Below are 22,693 nucleotides of genomic sequence, written 5' to 3'. Positions count from 1 at the left end.
CTTTTGTAGCTTCTAACGTTCCTTTTGTCAGTCAGACAGATTTGACGTTATAGCCTTTTCATCTTGTACTTGCTTCTGGACTCAGAATATATAGAATAAACATTTGAATATCAGAGTCTTCAGCATTGGTGCAGATATAACTTCTGTCTTCAAACTTTAGAAGTGCTTTGGAGCGTGATACAATCAGATCTTCAGAGCCTTTCTTATGACTGCCATCTTCTGATGCTTTCCAGATTATGTTCTGATTTCTTCAAGACCATCTTCTGATATCTGTCAGACCATGTTCTGATGAAGCCATCCAGATCTTCTAGGTCAGAGCTTCTGAACGCTGATTTTATGCATGCTCTTTTAGACTTTTCCTGAAATGGAAAACGTGAATAATTAGAGTACCACATTGTCTTATACAAAATTCATATATAATGTTATCGTCAAAACTAAGAATATTGATCAGAACATTTCTTGTTCTAACAAGATCTTGTGCGTTAGTCCTCAAATTGTCTGTAGTGTTGCTTTTTTTGTTTCATAAACTCATAGAAGAAAATTAAGACCAATTGTGAAAAGCATGACTAACAGTGTAGTTTTACCACTGATATAGTTAGATGACTTATGCTACATAAAATCACTTGGACATCACTAGTATAGTTTTACCAAATTCATAAGACCACCATAAAATCAATTGTCATTTTGGAATTCACTTGTCATTTTGGAGTTGATTGACAGAAATTCAATCGACTTTTTCAAATTGATACTTAACATAAACACTTGGACCTCAAGGACTTGTCAAATAAACTACTTTCCATATATTTTTCATGGTAAAGTAAAGTGGGCAGTAGGGGTGGACACAAGAAGACCAACCGTACATACCCGACCGAACCGAAGAATATTTTAAGAAGCGGTTCGGGTTTCTTCGGATGAACGGGTTGGACGGGTGAGAGAATTGGACAAGGATGGATAAGCTTGGTCGGGTTCGGTTCAACAAATTGGGCCCGTCGGTCCCTGAAACCGACCGATACAATTGATTTCTATTATTACTAATTTATTACTGTAAGTTTTTCTCAGTAGTCCCTAAATTCCTATAATATGAGTAATAGTATGGCGGCCCAACCATTATTTTCCCCAAAGCCCAACCCAAATAAATGGCTAAACCTAAAAATTGAGACATAATTTCTAAACCTAGAAGAAAAAGCAGCGCTGTGTTCCTTCCATTCCTTCTGCCTCTTTGTTACTTCTAAACCCTAGAAGAAAAAACCATTGTGTAACCGTAACAATGCCTCCATCACCGCCTTCACCCCCAAATTGAAACAATCCACGTCGTGTCTCCCTCAACGATTCATCCATTTCATCCACGGAACAATGAGCTACTGCTACATACTTGTTTCAAACTCACTTCACTGAACGATAAGTTTTCATCCTCAACGATAAGTTGTAATCGTTGTTTTCAAACAGGTTTGTGTTTGGATTTGCTCATAATTATTCTGATTTATTGTTATTTTCTCTGACTTGTTCTTCTCAATGGATTATAATATATTTCGTTCTCGTTACCACTTTTGTCACACAGGAGAAAGGTTTTGTCTGAGTTCAGTTATTGTGTTGGAGCTACTATTAAGGTTCATATAAACTCACTCTTCATTTCTGATTTATGGTTTCAATAGTTCAAATTTTTCTTCATTTATTTTGCAACCCTATTATTTTAATAATAATAATAAGTCTTATTGTTTTCATTACAGTGTTGCTGAGAATTCTCTTAAGAGAGTTGAAGAAGGTATGGCTGAGAGTTCAGGTTTGTTTTCATTTGCTCTGATAACTTTTAATATATGTTAATATGTTTGAAATGCAAGAAGTAAAAAATGCAAGTGTGATTAGATTTTATGTTTCAAATTACATATTAATATCCAATTTATGTTTAATCTTTCTACTTACATAAATAGCCAAGTTAATTTTTTGCAGTCCTCTATACTAGTATTCCGTCCTCTTTACTTAATTTTCTTTAAAGAATGATGAACAATCATGGTTAGCAATTGGTAAATAAAATGAAAGACCAATCAGCCATCAAAAACTACACATATTTACTACACATAAACTCTACTAGTATTCTGCAGTCTTCTAATCTTTGATGCAAAATGGTAGTGATTGTGGCAGAAGTAGCCTAATGTAATTTTGTTATTTTACACAATTTAATTTTATGGTTTTTGACATGATTTTATTTCTTTATATACTGACTATATTTCTCTAATGTCTATTAAATGAATAACTGATTTATGTTCTAAGTTTTCACTAATTTTTTTACCATGTTTATACTGTGCAACTGTGTTGGTGCTTTATCAAGTTTTGTAAAGTTTATAAGGTTTTTGTTCCTAAAAAAGTGTGAATTGCTGCCACAGTAGTTGGTTCATGTTTATACTGTGCAATTGTGTTTGTGTTTAGACTTTTAATGATGCTGCTGTTTTTATAATTGAATTCATTGTTTGCCCATTTAATGATGCTGCTGTTTTTATAATTGAATCCATTGAATTCATTGTTTCAGCTATGGAGCAAGACACTCTAACAGCAACAACACCCATTGAGCCAACCGCAAATCTTCCTCCTATTGGCCGGAAGAAAAGAAGAGCTAATGCAAATGCTATTAGAAAGAGGTCTGAGGTATGGGACCACTTTAACCTTATTCCTAATAGTGATCCCGCTACTGCGGCATGTAAGTATTGTCATCAGAAGTACATGTGTGACTCTAAGAAACATGGAACGTCAAACTTAAAGAGTCATATGAAAACATGTCCTAAGTATCCGCTGAACTTGTCAACCGACTCTACCCAAACTGTATTGACATATTCAACAACTCAAGGAGGTGTTTTGGTCCAAACATCCTCTCGGTTTGATCCTTTAGGTTGTAGAAAGGGGCTGGCTTACTTTATCATTTTAGATGAGAAGCCATTTATTACCGTTGAAGGAGAGGGATTCAAGTACTTTTGTAACCAAATGCAGCCCCAATTTACTATACCATCTAGGAGAACCATTGCTAGGGATTGTTTTCAGATATATCTTGATGAGAAAGTGAGGTTGAGAGCGTTATTTAAGTCTGATTGTAGTAGGGTGGCAATTACCACAGATTGTTGGACTTCAGTTCAAAATCTTAACTACTTAACCCTCACTGCCCATTTTATAGATAGAGATTGGAAATACCAAAAAAGGATCATTAGTTTTACGGTTATCCCAAATCACCGAGGTAAAACAGTTGGTAAGAAGGTTGAGGATGTGTTGAAGGAGTGGGGGCTGAGAAACGTTTCAACTATCACGGTGAATAACGCGGCATCAAATGATGTTGCTGTTAAGTATTTAGAGCAGAAAATAAGAAACATGAACGGACTTTTGTTGGATGGATTTGGGTTTCACATGAGGTGTTGTGCTCATATACTGAATTTGGTCGTGAGAGATGGATTAAAAGTAGCTAGCACCTCAATTTCAAATGTTAGAAATGCAATTAGGTTTGTAAGATCTTCACCCCATAGAGCTTTAAAGTTCAATGAATGTGTGGGTTATGCCGGGATTACATGCAAGAAGTCGGTATGTCTTGATGTTTCAACTCGATGGAACTCGACATATTTGATGTTAGAGGCGGCTGAGAAGTTTAAAACTGCTTTTGATAAGCTAGAAGATATGGATGAAGACTATAGGGAATTCTTTGATGGTGGTGATTCTCCCCCAAGTAGTGAAGATTGGGATAATGTTAGGGTCTTTGTTAAGTTTTTGAAGAATTACTATGAAGCGACGAATGTGTTTTCTGTTTCCACCAAAGCGAGCTTGCATACAGCCTTTCCTTTCTTGGCTGATATTTACGTCGAGCTTAAGCAATTAAACATGGACCTTAATGGGCTGTTTGCTAATGTAGTTAGGGACATGTTGGATAAGTTTAAGAAATACTGGATTGATATCACTAAGATGAACCAACTCCTCTATTTCGGTGTTATTTTTGATCCCCGGTATAAGTTAAGATTTGTGGACTGGTGCTTTAATGATATGTATGGACAATCTTCAGAAACTAAGAAATCCTTATTAGAAGAGATCAATAATAATCTCTCAAAGATTTTTATGGTTTACAAACAAGCCTATGACAATGCTGAAGGTTCTGTCCCGTCTATGGCAGCCATTGTTTCTCATGGTGAAACCGCTGCCACCGTCGAAGTAACAGCACGTGTAGCTAGACAAAATGCATTTCAGCAACATTTGCAGTCTATGGATTCGGTTGAAGAGGAAACTGAGCTACAAAGCTATTTAAAAGATAAGTGTATAAGTTTTAGTGAAAAGGATAAAGATAAGTTTGACATTCTATGTTGGTGGAAACATAATGTTACTAAATATCCAGTTCTGTCCCAAATTGTTAGAGATATAATGCCTACACCGGTTTCAACTGTGGCTTCTGAGAGTGCTTTTAGCACGGGTGGGAGGGTTTTAGAGGTATATAGAAGCTCTCTCAAACCTGAAATGGCCGAGGCTCTTATATGTGCTCAAAACTGGTTGAGGCCTTCCTTATATCAATTCAAAGACTCCGAATTTAACGAAGACTATGAGATTTCTGAAGATGTTTTAGAAGGTATATTGTTTATATTTGTCTTAAGTGTAATTATTTAGTTTGTTTGGTAATATGTTGCTTATTGTTTTTTAAAATGTTCTATAGGATTTAATGAAATTTCAGTTGGGAGCGGAGCTCCGTTATCCTCTTCAACTCAGTCACAGCCTTCTGGCTGTGCGTGAAACAAAGCAAGGTAATTTTCTGTTGCATTTACGCTAATCTTTTCTATTGTATTTGCAGCAGCCTTATGCAAATCAAGTGTGTATACTAATTTTTTCTAATGTATTTGCAGTTGCTTAATTTTTTGGAGTCATAAATGACTCGTATTTTTGAAGCGACGCATAACACAACCAGCCCCATTTTGAAATGATTTTGAAGCGATGCACACTTTTGAAGAAGACAATGAAAGAAAATGGTATGACAATGTGAATCAAGTTTCTGCTCAGGTACATGTCTTACTTAATTAGTATTTTTTAGATATAAGCTTTGATCTTTGTTCTAATATTTTTTTTTGAAAATGTTGAAATGACAGTGCCTCTATTGTTGAGATATGGAAAGTATCATTGGCTGCATCTTAACCAGTTCAGTATATAACTCAACTCAACTCAAAGAAATAGCTCGGAGAATTAGTGGAAGTATCATTGGCTGCATCTCAACCAGTTCAGTAGCTGCTCTATTTTTTCCTCCATGGACTTTTTTGATATACATTTAACATGTAGATATTATTTCATTCTATGAATTGGCATTGGAGAGCTTCTTATAGACTAGTAAATAGATTCTTTCTATAATATTTTGTCTATCATGCATTCTAATCATGTAATGTTTACATATTGCAGGTGCTTCTTTTTATCCTTTCAGTACTTCTTTTTGAGGACACTATTGCGGATAGCTTTCCCTTTGCAGGCAAGATTCTTGACTTATCATGGCAGATATTAAATTTTCAGTGTTTATACACATTTGGTTACTTTTAGGTGTAGTTTATTTTATTTTATTAGATTCTGCAAGTTTATTTTCAGTGTAAAGCAAATTTTCAGACTTTTAGGTGTAGTTTATTTTATTAGATTCTGTAAGTTTGTGTTAGAATTTTAACTTTTTGTTGCTTTGCGTTTTGTTAATTTAAGGTAAAGGATTTGCTTAAGCACAGAAGCACGTTGAAATCTGATGCTGATGCGGTTACGGTGCTGGATGGAACACAGGAAGGTGCTTTTCAATGGGTATGATTTGTGAACATAATTCTATCAGTGATTTACTTAAAGTTTTTTATTTTATGGTATTCCTATGGCTTTATGCTGCCAATTACTAGTAATATATGAATGCTTCAATATATGAATGCTGCCAATTACTAGTAATATATTACTTTACTAGTAATATATTTTATGGCATTCCTACTAGTAATATGTTCTTGAATATTTACTTTAAAATCCACTTTGCTACTATTTTAAATTTTTTAGTCCTGTTTTGATTTGGATTCCTGAACTTTCATATGCTAGTTTGTTTGATACCCGCCATTTGTTTGTAGGAATTGAAGGAAATGGGAGAAAAGGATTATGAAGCTTATAAAAGATAGCTCATGTTTTATATTAATTGTGCTAGGTTGGTTGTGTTTGTGTTGGTGCTATTAAATTGAAACTGGTTGTATTAATTTTGAGCAAACATTTATATGCTCAAAAAATCTAAATTTTATATGGTGCTTAGATGTGTTTGAATTTGGTTGTTTTATGTTTCAACCGGTTGTATTAAGTTTAAATTTGGTTCAGTTTTAAAGACTGTTATGTCAGTTTTAAAGTCTGATGAATTTGAATTTGGATTTGGTCCAAGTATAAATCAGAGTTTAAGTATGAATTTAAATGTTTATAACAATTTTTTAAATTAATTTTTGTAAAAATAAGGCCCATTTTCTTAAAAATTAAAAATAGTACATGTGTAAATAAAATAAGGCCCAATTCAGTTGTAATGGGATTTGAAATTTGAGTCAAACAATTATGAATAGATTGTTAATTTGAATATAAAAATATAAAAAAAAACTGAAAAAAAAACTATTGGATTTTGTTATTTGGGCTAGATTTTCAATTGGCCCAACACTATTTACCATCCGAAATAATCCGACGTAGTTACCCGAACCGATTGGGCTGAACCCGAAAAAACCCAATATCAGATAGGGTCGAAATTGGGCCACTATGTGTCACCCGTGGATTGGACCGGATTGGTGTTTTGGGCCCGAATCCGACCCTATCCAACCACCTGTCCACCCCTAGTGGGCAGTGACTTATCAATTTCTCATCAGTGAAACTGGCATAACACTATTCTTGAGGTCTAATATATGATGACCGACTTATGTAAAGATACAAGTGCAACACTAGCATTGTAGCATGCAGTTATACTTTCTCACGCTATCAACTTTAAAATGGTAGCTCTAGGCATCAGTATTATTTAGCATTCAAACGGTAGCTCTAGGCCTCAGTATTATCTAGCAGCCTATGATTGTATTATGGAACTTAACAACCTATAATTTTATTATTTTTAAACATATTCATACTCTTAGTAAAAATACAACGCTATACTTTAATATTATTTACTTTGAGCCATGTATTTTATATATGACTAATAGATATAGAACTATGTAAGCTTAAAAATAAAGGTTGTGACAGGTTTTAGTCCTTGGCACTGTTTAGCTTATCCCTTGAGAAACTCACCCGTTAGAGGTAAGTTTTTATGTTTTATTTAGGCAATAATTTAATTAATTAATTCATGAGTCAAATAATTATGTTTCCTATTTTTAAAGACTGGAATATTAGAAAGGGTGATTAAATATTTTATTCCTAAAACTAAATCATTGTTATTTAATTTAATATGAAAATTAAGTGATTAAGTGTTACTTGATAACTAAGGTTGGTAAATTTTTTTTGCTTAAATTATTAGTAAACTGATAATTCTAAATAGGCAGTGATTTATAAGTTGTTTTATGTTAATATTTTTTTAGAGTAATAAATATAATGACTTAAAGAATTTATTGATGTTTTGTTTAAAAAGAGTTCAGTGTGAAAATTTCTACATTATCAATACATCATAGCCATTAAATTGTATTACTTTTAAAAAATTAAAATAATGTACATAGCCATTAAATTGTATTACTTTTAAAAAGTTAAAATAATGTCAAACATTTTATTGTGATTGATTGACTGTGAAAAATTTATTGTCGATGTATTTCAATTAAATTATTTAAGAAAACAAACAAATACCTTAATATTGTTTGGTATTTAATATTGTTTGATAACTCTCAGATGATTAATGGATATTATACACAAAATTAACATATAAATACGATAATAAAATATTTAATCTTATGAGTCATTATCAACACAATGTCTATTTTATTTTAATCAACAATAATCTTTATTTGAGAAACAAAATTTTTAATTTCAAATATTAAGGTTTTTATTTTTTTCTTCATCTCACTGATCCCTTTTTTCTTTTAATTTGGTATGATTTTTTTAATACAATTGAATTTATAATAGTTATTATTTTATAATTAAATAATTTATTTCAAATTTATATATGCTTTAAATATATTTTATACTATATAAGATAAATTTACCAATTATATATTTGAAAATTTAAAAATTTTGTAGCAAATTCTTAGATACTAGACCCGATGTAACTTTTACTAAGTCCTGTGAGTTTTATTACTAAAACTCACTAGTTTTACGCGACACTATCACCACAATATCTTTTTTATTTATACAACAAAATATTATAAATATTTATAATTATTAGTGATATTTGTAAATATTTATAGTTATTAGTCATAATTGTAAATATTTATAGTTATTAGACATATTAAATTTATCATGTTGGTTATTTGATAAATATTTCTTTTTAAATCTTTTCAGTTATTAATGATTTTATAATAACAATTGTATATCACCAACAACTTAATCTTATCGAATTATTATTTATATGAATGACTATTGCATTTTCATGTTTTTTTCTTCACATATCTACTAACTAGTAGAAAATCCGTGCGTCCGCATCGGAAATTCAAATCTTAAGATGAATAATATATTACATTAGTTATAAAAAGGAAGTTTAAAAATTCGAATGAGAAATGTTAATTTAATATTAACAAAACATGATATAGATGAAATAAATTTATATATCATAGTTATGTGAAGAAAAAAACATAAAAATCAAAGTCTATACTATTACTTTCAGAATTGTCTTAAGTTTCTTAAAAATCTTGTATAAATTAATCTTAGTTTAACAATAAAAAATACATAAAATTTATATAATCATGATTTAACCATTATAAATATTTTGTGAAATTATATAACCATAAATTAACCGTGACAAATTTAAAATATTGTCCATTGAGCATAAAATAGGAGAGGTAGGCGAATTTCTTATGCAAATGAAATAAGCTGCAGGACCACCACTGTTGATGTCAATTCTGTTATTCAATTGGTCAGAGTCCAACCAATAAAAATGTCAAACTTATAGAATTTGATGAGACGTCCTTATCAAACTTACGTAGTAACTTACGTCAAAGAAACTTATATCCAATCATGAAAGAAAAATATTTAATAGTAAATGTAAGAAAGCACGTAACAGAATGCAGATTGTCTACCAGGAAGGCATGAATCATCAACGTGTATTACTTTATGATTCTAGGAAAATAACGTCTCAAACTAATAATTAAAATTTTCCATATTATTGGATCAAATATTAAAATTAAAATTTTCCATATTATTGGATCAAATATTAAAATATAGATCAAGTCTTTTTTTAATGGATGAAAGTCAAGAAAGTGCATTTTATTATATGCTCAAAATTTTAGGTCTGGGGATAATTTATTAGTTTCTTTTTATAAAGTATCTTTATATAATTGAAAAAGTATTTTTATTAAGAAAGTTTCTCAACTAACCCCACACGCAATTTCATTTTTCCTGAATTTTCATAGATGCACATTCGAAAGCATTTCATATTTTAAAAAAAAAATTGATTCCTTCCGTAGATACACCTACGGAAAAGCGTAATAAACTAGTATATATGGGGAAAAAATACACATAAAATCAGTTCAGAGGAAGAACACTTCTGTAGGTGCATCTACGGAATAATCCCTGCAGTTTTTTTCCAGCATTTTGTAATTCTGTGTGATTTTGACAAAATAGGTATGGTGCACCACGATAATATTTCAACTTTAGTCGATGTTTGTACGAGTATCGATGGGGTAGTCGCAAATGTGGTAGATGTCGGAGGTGACTTTAGTAGCAAGCAAGACTTTGATGATCGTGAAAGCATGCTAACATGAATTCGTAGGAATGTAATTAACCTTGGTTTTGGTGTGGTAATAGGAAGATTAGATAATGGTACGGCAAGAAGAAGCCCGTTTGTTACAATGTTGTGCGAAAGAAACGGTAAATACCATCCTCCTCTAAAGAATTTTAAAAGAGACGACACAGGTACTAGAAAATGCGAGTGTCCATTTAAAATCCGTTGTTACATGTTGACTAGCAGGAAATGGAGATGCTATGTTATTTGTGGTTTGCATAACCATGATTTGTGCGCAAAATTACAAGGCCATCCTATGGCATGTCGGCTCAATCTAATTGAGAAGGCATCTATTAAAGACATGTCCTTGAATTTTGTCCAACCGAAAAATATATTTGCCACATTGAAAAAAAAGAACCCGACAACATATCAAATATAAGGCAAGTATATAATCAACGGTACCGCAATAATAAGGCGAGTAGGGGAGATAAGAGCGAGATGCAAGAATTGTTGAAAATGTTGGATGATAACAAATACGTGTCGCGGTACATAAATTGCTATGACGAGGTTACGGTCCGAGATATTTTTTGGACTCATCGGGATTCAATAAAGTTGTTCAACGCTTTCTCGACAGTGCTCCTTCTCGATTCTACCTACAAGACCAACAAGTATCAACTCCCATTATTTGAGATGGTCGGTGTTACATCTACTAAGAAGACATTTTCCATTGGTTTTGCTTTTTTGTAGTGTGAAAAAGAAGATAATTTTAGGTGGGCATTGGAGGTGTGTCGCTCACTTTTGAAGAAACAAGTCGGAATGCCTAAGGCGATTATTACGGACCACGACCCCGCATTGATGAATGCGGTTGCAACGGTATTGCCTTCTTCCGATGCATTACTTTGTCGATATCACATTCTACTTTGAAAAATTGGTTGTGTGATAGCAATGGTTATTTGTGTAAAGCATGGGACACCATAAATCACATGATTTCGAACCAACACAACGAAATACAAACCTCATTCGGTCGGAGCATTACGGTTTTGAAGCATAGATTTAAGGATAACATCCTTTACTCTCAACTGATTAGCAATATGTCTCGGGCCGAATTGAATTATATCTTTTACGAGGCGAAACGAGGTGAAAATTTTGGTGGCGATAGCGTAAAGTGTGAGTGCACTATTACTAGCACGTATGGTCTCCCGTGTGCTTGTGTTATTGCTAAAAATGTGAGATTAGTTGAGCCAATAAGAATGGATGAAGTCACTCCTTATTGGAAGAGACTTAGTTTTGATGATGATGGTTGTATCGAAGAAGATTCGAATATCTCTATTATTTATGAATTGGAGGCGATATAAGAGAGGTTTTCGAAGGCCGATGACAACATGAAATTAAACATCAAAGAACAATTGTGGAGGATTGGATTTCCCGAAACAACTGACATGAAACCGCCGTCTCAACCCGTTAAGACAAAGGATGCTCCGAAGAAAGTGAAGCCTACGCCAAATGACAACTCGACAACACGGTCTCCTTCATACAGTGAGCACGTCGACAAACGCTTTCCCAACTCACCTACTCTGAAATCGCAAAAATCTCAAAAGAGTTCAAACAAGGAAACTCGCTTAAGCAAACCGCCTCCGACACCTATTCCACCGCAAGTTTTGCAAGTTTCGAGTCCGATTCCAACACCTATTGCTCCATCAATAGAAGAGGTACAAATTGCTCCAAAAATTTCATTCATTGACGAGATGCCGGTTTTTATGCACAAATACATCGACCGGATCGTCAATGTGGTGGGGGATGGTAATTGTGGATTTCGGGCCGTATCGGCTTTTCTTGTAAGGGAGAGGATGCCCATGAGATTTTCCTTCATGATCTTATCAAAGGGTTGGTAAATCATAAAGACTCGTACACGCGGGTATTTGGAGACGAAACCAAATTACACGCCGGTTTTGCATTGGTTGAGACTCCCGGAAATGGGACATCTTATTGCATGCGCATATGACATGGTATACATTGACTTGACGTGTTATAGTTTTTCAGAAACCTCTTTTCCACTCCGCACTGCACCTCCTACAAATCCAATTGATCGTATTATATGTGTTGGATGGCTCACCAAATCGCGTAATTTTGTACAAGTTTACTTGAAACCGGGATGCCTCATACCACCTACGTCACCGGAATGGAATTTTCATCATACCGAACTTGCCGATACGTGGCCAGATGTTTTTGTTGATAGGATGCATGAATTCGAAAGATTGAATAATATCGATAAAATCTCGAATACGAAAAAGTCAAAATTGGAACCACCAATAGATTTAGCCGGCGACAGTTCTTTCGATGTATTTATCTAGTTTCAAAGTGTAATATATACGCTCTATAACATTGCAATATAATCCTTTTTTGTGTTTGTGTGTTTGTGTCTATGTGTTTCAAATTATTTAGGTTTTGTGTTTTATATGCAATTTACCAAAACTGCTGCTTACTGCCTTCTTTTCTGCTAAAAAAACTATTAGGGAAACTTTCGTAGATTCATCTACGGAAAGGTGTTTACTAGAAAATTATGGGTGTTTACCGTAGATGCATCTACGGAACGGAGAAATCTACGACCCTTCCGTGGATATATCTACGGAACATTTTGTGACAGAGATTGTGTGGTCCATAGTCTCCAAAGGCTTCTATAAATTTGGGGTTTCTAGGTTTGCATTACACACAAACACAAACCATAAACACAAACACAAAAATGTCTCGCATAAGGCCAGAATCATGGCAGCGAACATCATCCAAGCGTCCCGATCCTGAATCGAAATATCGCATAAAGGAAGGGCATGTCATTTTCTCTCCCGTCAAACCCCCCGTGCCGGTTAAGTTTTAGAATATTCATTCCTTCGACCAACTCAAAAGGACTATCATGTCTTTTTTAGAGGGGGATTACAAATCCGACGAAGTCATCTGAAGGATCCAGAGGCTTAGAACAAGGATCTCTTCTGTGACCGGAGAAAGGGAACGTTGGTGGAATGAAGTGAAATTCAACTTGGATTGCATTCAAATGATGCATGGATCAGATGACATTGTTTTAACCGTTGCAATTTCTTAGATCTCTTAGTATTCTTAATTTTCTATTGGAAATTTTGTTGTAATGTCGATTAATCAATGAATCAATGCATGAGTCTTCTATGGTTAAAAATGTTGTTGTTTTGGTTTTCTGGGTCTGGACTGATTTCGTAGATGCATCTACGAAAAAAAACAACGTTAAACATAAAAAGGGTGCTTCCGAAAATACATCTACGGAAGCACGAAGACAATTTTGTTAATTCGGCAGTGCGTGAAAAATGCATGAGGTAGGTTAAGAAATTCTCTTTATTAACACAAGTGAAATGGTTTTGATGAAATATTCAATTTATACAGTTTTTACATTTTACATTATTATAAATATTTTTTTATGTACTGTAACTATTATTTGATTTAACCATTCGAAATATCTATTATTTAATTTAAATGTTGTTGATCCAATTGAACTATAATCTATAAATTTCATCTAACACTAAAAAAATATCAGATTAATTTTTTTGTATATATGTGCTGAAATATTTGTACATATTATGTCATTCATCTCAAGATTCTGAGCATATTTGAATATTCCAAGAATAATTGCATAATTTCACACGCTCACACTTATAACTCATTTTATATAAATGTCAAATTATTATATTATTTTCCTGCAATTAAAAATAGAATATCATTCTCCAGTAAGTTTTACTTTAAAAATTTCCGTAAGTTGAATCTACTCCTAAAACATATATAATAATGGTAAGATCTCCACTACTACCATTAGGCCATTTTAGAAATTAGTGACAATTTTTATTTCAGCACAATCAAACCAAGATCTTCCACGTACAAAAGTAGAAAGACACTACGACGTAAGGTTAGGTATATGTTTTTTTTATTTATTTTTAAAGCATGAATCTATTGAAAAGAGAATCTAAATTTTCAAAGCTTGATAAAAAAAAATCGAGCAAGAGCTCGAGAAAAAAAATTACACGGCAATTAAAACTTAGGATAAATAAAATAAAGAATTTCTACTAAACTCGTAAAAGTTACAATTGGGTTGAATAATTTTCCCTATAAAAGCCCATTCCACATATCACTTTCGAAAACAATACAATTCCTAACCAACCAAATTGTCCAGCATGTAGCCAACCACACCACTCCCGTCTTTCCTTTCCTTACTTTCACACATTTACAAAACAAAGGACCGTTTTAAAAAAATTTCGTTGAAATTCAACACTTTAAAATCAAGTAACCCAATCCACTCGACAATATCTCTCCACACCAAATCCACATTATGGCAAGTCAACAAAGAATGAAGCGACGTTTACCTATTACACTAACAGGAAACGCAAGAATCATTTGAAGTAGATAAAATACCTCTATAAGCTAGAAGATCTTCCGAAGGGAGTTTGTTGATAAAACACCTCCACCCGAAGGCCTTAACCTTAAAGGGAACCTCCATCCTCCAAACAAGGTCAAGCGCCGAGTCGTGTTGCTCCTTCAGACCACACGAAATGCACGAACAACTAATAATTTTGTGACAATCCTTGACCAAAAAAACGGCTTTTGTTCCGTGCTTCCACCCCCACGCCATCGATTATGTCAGGCTACACTAACCGTAGCAGTTGCTAAAGTTGCAGCATATCAGCTTCGAAACCAGAGGCCTGCCGCAAATTTAGGGGGGCTCTACAATTTTCCCATTGCTAAATGTCGTTGCAACATCCCTCATTGAAGCTACCGAGACATCATGCAACAATAATACAGAAAACAGCACAGGAAATCATTCCTTAATAATTCCCTCCCCCATCCATAAAGAATGCCAAAATGATACATTATAATCGTTTCCCACTATAAAGCGACATTGATGATTGAAAAAATACATAGCAACTTGGTTTTCCAACGATAAAATGTCCGCCCACCAACTAGAAATTGAATCCTTCCCCTTACGACTTCCACCTCTGATTGCTACCGGAATCTTCAAATCCCCGTATCTTGCTCTCAACACTTTATACCACAATGTTCCCGAGTCCTCTAATATCCTCCACTTCCATTTGCAAAGAAGAGCAACATTAAAATCCTCGATCATCCTTAACCCCAATCCTCCCTTCTCAACCAATAAACAAACCGCATCTCAACTCACCCAATGTATACATCTTCTCTCCCCCAAACCGCCCCACAAAAAATCACTTTAATTATTGTGATTTCCTAACTATCTTCTTCGGAGCCTTGTAAAAGAAAGAGTGAATATTGCTAAGCTACCAAGAACCAATTTTAAAAGAGTAAGTCTCCGTCCAAAGCTTAGTAACCTTCCTTTCCAACTAGCCAACCGCTTCTTGATATTCCTCAATAACGGATCCCACGTAGCTATTCTTCTAGGATTGCTACCTATAGATAACCGAGAAACTTAAATTCTTTACCTTCCTTCCTACATGCTAGAAACGTCGTTGCCACTTCCGAAAAGCGAGAATCAATATTGATTCCGATGAGTTTACTCTTATGAAAAATGATATCGAGCCCCGATATAAGCTCAAACCCCCTTAAAACAGATTTAATGGCCCAAAGGTGACTCCAACTTCCATCTCCAACTAAAAGCGTGTCATCTGCAAATTGAAGAACATTAATGAAACAACTCCTATTAATAGAAAATCCCGCATAATTCCCATTTTCCACCGCTTTATTAATTAACCCTTTCAACCCTTCCGCCACAATCACAAAGAGAAAAGGAGATAACGGATCTCCTTGTCTCAACCTTTTCTCCACCCTAAACTCTTTAGTATATGTCTCATATGAACAACAGGTCATTCTCCATGTTTTTTAAGTCTGCTACAATTAATATATATATATATATATATATATATATATATATATATACATATATTGTTGATTTATGATTTTTAAAATTTTGCCACCGAAGAAATTATCGGGTCGAGTGATGGACTAGGTCGCTCTTTTAAAGACGTTTCGCGGCACTGCCCATTATGCAAAACAATCGAACTATTACGCCACCTCCAGGATAAAACAACACAGTTCTATACTGTATGATTATTACTTGCACAATAGATAATCGGTTTAGAAATACACCCTCTGATTGTACTAAGACCTTTTCGAATATGGTATAAATACCACCGTAGTATCTAGTATAACGACCGGTCATAATAATTTCTAAAACCAAGAATTTTTTTAATAATTCTCCAAAGAGAATTTAATAATGGTCATTAGACCACTCAAAAGAATTTCTCAAACAAAGAGAAATTCAAATAATTCTCTAAAGAGAATCCAAAAATTATACTTGATAATTTCTCAACTCAAACAGAAATAGTTATCATTATTCTCTAAAGTGAATTCAAGAATGTACTCGAAAAATTCAACGAGTAGAAAAAGAGGGGGAGAAGTTGGCGCTTCGACAATTTGAAAGACGTGGAGTTATGAGAGTGAAAGAAGAAAAAAATCAACAAAAGGAGTTTCTGATGTGTTTTGGAATGAAACAAAGAATTTCCTTATATAATGAAGTGAGCTTGCTAAGATATCTCACCTAAACAATATATGACAAATGTGTTTTTTCAACTAACATCCAATGTGAGATTTGACTTAAGGAGCTTTTTCAAATTCATCTTCTTATATTGGAATATTGACATAATGTTCCAACAATCACCCTCTTGAATTTAAAAGAGTGTTTCAGAAGTAACATCAAACGTTTCTTAGATTGTGTGTAAACAAAGGTGTCCATGACTTTGCGTAGCAAGTAGGATTCTGATTCAACAAGAGTATTACAATTGTCTTGAACTCTATCTCACTCATCAAACTCGCACACAACCTTTTCTTAAGGTGTATTCTAATAGTTTGTGCTTTAATGGCCATGCACGTGTATCCCAGTTTAGTGATGGCTCTAAGAATTCTACCTCGAAATTTCATAAGAATCGGCCTAAGTTCCACAATCACATATATGAGTCTATCAAAAGTACTCTTGTAGCCTAGGTACTTTGTCCACTACAATGTTTATGGATGATGAATCTAGATTTGTTGTAATCAATGTATTTTAATATTTTGTGTAAATAATATTGTAATGTTTAAAAAACATCTTATTCACCTCGGTATTCTACTGAAACCGAGGGGTAAACATATTTTACCTCGGTTTATGTAAAAACCAATGGGATAATTTAGCATGATTATTGAGCATATTGATCACCCTCCATAAACAAATCTTCGTCATCCATTTCATGAGTATCAATACTCAAGACACTACCATTTGTGATTCATGCAAAATATAAAAACCTTCCATTGTAAAAGCATGTTGAATATAAAAAATTGATATAAACATCATGAAGTGCTTGAAACTATCTACATTCACCACTTTAAGGTTTGCACGAACATTTGCCATGAAAAGTTCTTTATAATGAATTTCAAGAGTAGAAATTTATTTGGATTTAAGGTTTGTGTTCTTAAATATTTATTTGAGCAGAAAATCATGTATTTATCTAATCTTTTTTGTTTTATATCAGAAACAAATGGATACAAAAGTCATAAAGAATATCTAGCACCTAACATTTGATCCATCACAAAAATTCAATGATTCGAAGATCTAAAATCAGATCTTCAGGAAAATCAATTTTACTTTAATATTCTATGTAAAAAATGTACTATTTTGGATAAAAAATGTAGTTTGTAAAAAACAATTCATTAATATTATGTGTAAACAATGTAATTAGTTTTTTTAATAATTAACAATATATCTTACCCCTCGATTTTATTGAAAAACCGAGAGGTATGTTGCGCTAGTTTTGAAAATAATAGAAATGTAGACCCTCAATTTTTATTAACCAAGGGAGAAATGTTGAGAATTAAGTGTGAGGAAGAAGTCTCACATTGATTTGAAAAGAAAAGATTTAGCACTCTATAAGTGAGAGAACCTACACACCTATCACCTTAAGATTTTAGGCTGAGATGATGTGTCTTCCTCTCTTGTAATCCTAGAGCATTGGTCTCATTGGTGCTCCCGACTCTCTCGGACTCTCCAACAGCAATATCACAACCTTTTGTTTCGAGTGAAGGGACCGACTTACTTGTATCGAAAATACTCCCCACATGTGGGAAATGAGAGATCATTGATTAGAAAATGGAAGATTTAACACTTTATAAGTGAGACAATCCACACACCTATCACCTTAAGGTTTAAGTGTGTTTAAGTATAAAATGTTCTCTTGTGTTGACCTCCCAAATCGCCTCCAACTATTATAACTTACTCCACATCTTGACCATTTATTTTTTTCAATCTAATGGTTAAAAATAATAAGTCATTAAATGTGGAAAGAGAAAACTATTCCTTATTATTTTTAATCATTAGATTGAAAAGAATTAATGGTCAAGATGTGAAGTAAGTTATAATAACTTACTCTTGGAGTCAATATAACTCTCCTATATATATATATATATATATATATATATATATATATATATATATATATATATATATATATATATATATATATATATATATAGGGCATATCATATGAGAATGCCATATTTATATGAAAATATGAGAATGAATCTGAACCATTGAATTTTAAAATAAATGGTGAAGATTATGAGTGAATCTTTTTTTTCTCTCTACTACATCATTTATTTCAATACGGGATCACACATTATGTTTGTCAAACTAAGCTATCAGTAACTATTTCCAGCACTTTTAAAATTAATAACTATTTCCAGCACTTTTAAAATTAATAACTATTTCCAGCAATATTGATAGGGAATCTTGCATATACATTGACCGGGAAAACTTACACTATAAATATCATTCTACATATGCTCTCTACAATTGCATTAAGCATATAAACAGTAAACTATTCATCTAAATTCTCTTTTCAGTGTTTTTTTATTTATTTCTGAAGTTCATTCATATAAATTTCAATGGATTCTGGCTATGATATTTCAAGGATACTGTTCAATACCACTTCAAGAGGTGGATTTGTATCAAGAAACTCACTGGTTTTGGATAGTGAGAAAGAAGAACTAGTGAAGTCCCCTCCAAATCCAATGAATGGAGAGAAAAAGATGTGTGATGGTAACAAAACTTTGGTGGCTTTGAAGAGTCATAGGGAAGCTGAGAGGAGAAGAAGAAACAGAATCAATGGTCATCTTGCAAAACTTCGAGGACTTCTCTCATGTCCTCCAAAGGTATATTTGTCTAAATCAGAGACTGTATCATTTTATTTATTATTCAATATATAATATTTAATAAATTTGTATTCTTTGATTATAAAACATATATATTAATAAATTGTTCTTAGTTGTGGGGTTACCCTCCACATCATTGGCTAAATATTCAGGCACTCAACAAATAATTATTTTATTGTTATACAGCTGTCAATAGTTGGGCAAAGTTTATTCTACGCGCAATTGCACTATTCTCATGCAGTTATATTATAATTAATTATTAGTTATTTTTTTAATAAGTTCTAAAAAAAATAATTTTAGAAAAATAATGAAATACATTGATACATATGTGTCTCTCGTGTCAAAAATTATTAAATATGATCAAATTTATATCATATGTATATGTACGTGTGATTTATAATATTATTGATAGTATCTGTGTTTGAATGTTTTTTTTATGATGTACACTCTTGATCAATTTTATAAGTAAATTTGATTTTTTAGATTTGTTCTAAAGTTAATGTATCTAATTTATATATAATCAAGATACATCAACTGTTGAATAAATTTTTTTTTAAAAAAACTTTACTTATAATAGTGATCAGATAGCGCACCCGTAGCTAATAATTAAAATTTTTATAGATGGACAAAGCAACCTTACTAGCAGAGGTTATTAGGCAAGTGAAGGAACTGAAAAAGAATGCAAATGAAGAAAGCAAAGGCTACTTAATCCCAAAAGATATCAATGAAGTGAAAGTTGAAATTGAACCATGTGAAAGTGGAGGAGTAGATGGCTCTATTCTTTACAAAGCATCAATCTGCTGTGATTATGGACCTGAGCTTCTATCTGATCTAAAGCAAACTATTGATACACTTCAACTGGATTTGGTAAGGGCAGAAATGTCAACTTTGGGAGACAGAGTTAAGAATGAATTTGTATACACGTGTTGTAAAGTGGATATTTATGATGTTGAGTTATGTCAAGTTATTGCAAGTAATGTTCATCATGCACTTACTTCTGTTTTGGATAAGGCTTCTGCTTCAATGGATTACGAATTAAGACTACCACCGCGTCCTTGCCTTCGGCTGCAAAATGTGACATCTACTTTGTCATGCAACCATGAATTTTGTTCATGTTGATGCCTAACATTTTGGTTAGGTTGATATTTTTTTCGGATTTGTCGTTTAACTTTTTTCATGAGTTATATGACTTATGAATGAAGCTTCAAAGTTTTTGGTTTTAAAGCATGTTGTTTTTCATGAGTTATATGACTTATGAATGAAGCTTCAAAGTTTTTGGTTTTAAAGCATGTTGTTTTTCATGAGTTATATGACTTATGAATGAAGCTTCAAAGTTTTTTGTTTTGAAACGTGTTGTTGTCTTTACAATTATGCAGCAAATTATTCAAAGGTGAACTATCCTTTTTTTCTCATAAGCTTTCGACTGGTTTAATGGAATACATAATATGTATTTCTTTATTAGATAAAGTTGATCTAAAAGATGCAGCATTGCTCTATTGCTCTAGGTACAGCCGTCAAACCCGAAAAATCATAAGATTTGGGCTTTAAAATTAGAGTTCATATTTTTCAGGGCCTTTTTAGTCCAATGTTAAAAAATCCGCCACCCATTAGAGTTAGCTCATATAGACCGTGGATAGTCCATTAGACCCGCATAATTATAAATTTTAAAAAAATATATTAATATTTATATTATCTTACTCCAAAATAATATATTGATTTTTCTCGCTTCACTAAATTTTATCTCTATTTTATTCCATCTTTCTCTTTTAAATATTACACATGAATATAATCAACATTTTTCATCGTATTATATTAGTTTTTCTCTTATAATAAATATTCAAGTATGATTTTATACAATTTAGACATATATTGTATTTAGAAACACACTATAGTACTTATAAGAGATAATATAGTACTTGAAAATGTATCATGTTTAAAATGACATAATTTTTAATTTTATTTATAATATATATTATGAAGTTTTTATTTTAATTTTTTAAAATAAAAAAATCTCATTTAGAGTTGGATAGCCCGAAGCCCATCTAGAGTCAGGCTAGGGTAGTAAATCTCGAATCCATATTACACATGGCCTTTTTGGTTCAGCCTTAAAAAATCCAGGATCCGCCCATTTAGGGTCTGGTAGCCTATTTTGACAGCTCTAACTCTAAGGGTAGAATACCCGAATTTGTTTTTCTTTTTTTGAAAATTTTATCTAGCACGTACTTTAATTATACTTATACTTGACACCCTATATATTTTCATAATATTGAAAATGTCTTTCTAATTTTTTGTAATTATATGTTGTAAAAAAGATTTTCAATCACTAAAGATATGATAATACATACAAAATATATAATATAGATTTTTATCAAATTATTTGAAATATTTAATGCCTGTCTAAAATTGTATCGATTTCTTCAAACTATATGGTACACATGACATTTCTCCACACTCTTTAAAAATTCGGTAGTGTTATTTTGAACGTTCGCACCCCTGCATACAAAATAGATGTTGAAATTAAATCTAAAACTTTGAGTAATTCATTATCGCTACATAATGATAATAAAAGAAACAAGAAAGAAAATTTGGGAAGAAAAGTGAATTAGGGTTTGAAAAAAATAAGAGGAGGAAGAAGAATATTTTCTGCAAATTTCTCTCTGCCCACAAACTGTGAAAAAATCTTATTCACTTTGCAACTGTAATATCCTGTGAATGTAAGTTCATACAAAATAGTGGGTACTCCCTCTATTTATAGTTTTAGGTTGCTTTCTCCCTAAGCCAATACCCAAAACATGAAAGTCCAAAATACCTAATTCTGCTAATACTACAAAATTAGGCCTAAGTCGAAATACTTGTCGAGGCAGCTCTTTCGATATTTCGACACACATTAGGCTAGACTATTTCAACACAAACTTTCTTCTGTCGAGCAACATGCTTCGGAACATGGAAATACAATCTCAACAAACCACCTAATTCATTGTTTCTAAGTTATCTACATTCATCATAGGTCTTAGTCTTCTGAACACTTCGACCTGCACATTATTCGTCATGGTATCTGCAATTTGATTCTCAGTTCTACAGTGTTCCGGATTCATCTTCCCTTTAACTACTTGCTCTTGAAGATAATGGAACCTCATTTCGATGTGCTTCCTTCGGCCACGTGCTATCAGATTCTTTGCGAGATTGGTACCTGACATGTTTTCGATCTTCATGGTAAGTGCTCCATGATCTTCTGTTGTAATCTCTTTGACCAGATTCACCATCCATGTTGCTTGACATGCACAAAGAAAAGCAACTATGTACTCTACTTCACACGATGAGAATGCCACTACTGGTTCTTTTCTCGAACTCTAAGAAACTGGTGCCCCATCTAGCATAAACACATGGCCAACTGTGGATTTTTGATCCTCAGCATCACTGCACCAACTTGAGTCGATGTAATCCACTAGCTTGCATTCTTTTTCCTCATCGGCTGTAGGAAACAAAATGCCATAATCGAGAGTACCTTTTCACTCTTGCTTCTTCTTACATATATTCCCTGCTCAGTTGTGCACTTCATAAATTTCTTTTCCCTTAAAAAATTGTCAATCTTCTTAATCCAAGCTCTTGGAGCTTGCTTAAGTCTATAAAGGGCTTTAT

At 32.8% G+C, this 22,693-nt stretch overlaps 2 protein-coding genes and 1 long non-coding RNA gene across 4 annotated transcripts; all 3 read left to right on the top strand.

Moving 5' to 3' along the window:
* The first annotated feature begins 1,182 nt into the window (after positions 1-1,182).
* On the top strand, positions 1,183-5,473 carry LOC131622673 (zinc finger BED domain-containing protein RICESLEEPER 2-like). 2 transcript variants are annotated; one of them, XM_058893720.1, is made up of 8 exons: positions 1,183-1,446; positions 1,559-1,607; positions 1,728-1,780; positions 2,525-4,585; positions 4,670-4,757; positions 4,857-5,010; positions 5,097-5,223; positions 5,401-5,473. In XM_058893720.1, the coding sequence occupies exons 3-5, from the start codon at positions 1,765-1,767 to the stop codon at positions 4,744-4,746; spliced, it is 2,154 nt and encodes a 717-aa protein (XP_058749703.1). In that variant the 5' UTR covers positions 1,183-1,446; positions 1,559-1,607; positions 1,728-1,764; the 3' UTR covers positions 4,747-4,757; positions 4,857-5,010; positions 5,097-5,223; positions 5,401-5,473. The 2 variants fall into 2 exon arrangements, with proteins under 2 accessions (XP_058749703.1, XP_058749698.1); XM_058893715.1 differs by having other exon boundaries at positions 1,183-1,607.
* A 207-nt stretch (positions 5,474-5,680) lies between these two features.
* LOC131622685 (uncharacterized) lies at positions 5,681-6,341 on the top strand. Its single transcript, XR_009289970.1, has 2 exons — positions 5,681-5,778; positions 6,084-6,341. It is a non-coding gene; the product is annotated as an uncharacterized LOC131622685 (long non-coding RNA).
* Positions 6,342-18,690: 12,349 nt separating this feature from the next.
* LOC131622665 (putative transcription factor bHLH107) lies at positions 18,691-20,825 on the top strand. Its single transcript, XM_058893703.1, has 2 exons — positions 18,691-19,054; positions 19,676-20,825. Exons 1-2 carry the CDS (start codon positions 18,788-18,790, stop codon positions 20,171-20,173), a joined length of 765 nt encoding a protein of 254 aa, XP_058749686.1. The 5' UTR covers positions 18,691-18,787; the 3' UTR covers positions 20,174-20,825.
* Positions 20,826-22,693: the final 1,868 nt, after the last annotated feature.

Source organism: Vicia villosa, linkage group LG1 (genome assembly GCF_029867415.1).
Source record: "Vicia villosa cultivar HV-30 ecotype Madison, WI linkage group LG1, Vvil1.0, whole genome shotgun sequence".
NCBI classification, from domain to species: domain Eukaryota; kingdom Viridiplantae; phylum Streptophyta; class Magnoliopsida; order Fabales; family Fabaceae; genus Vicia; species Vicia villosa.
The sequence above is the reverse complement of the archived record's forward strand: the minus strand, read 5'-3'. Positions and strand labels throughout refer to the sequence as shown.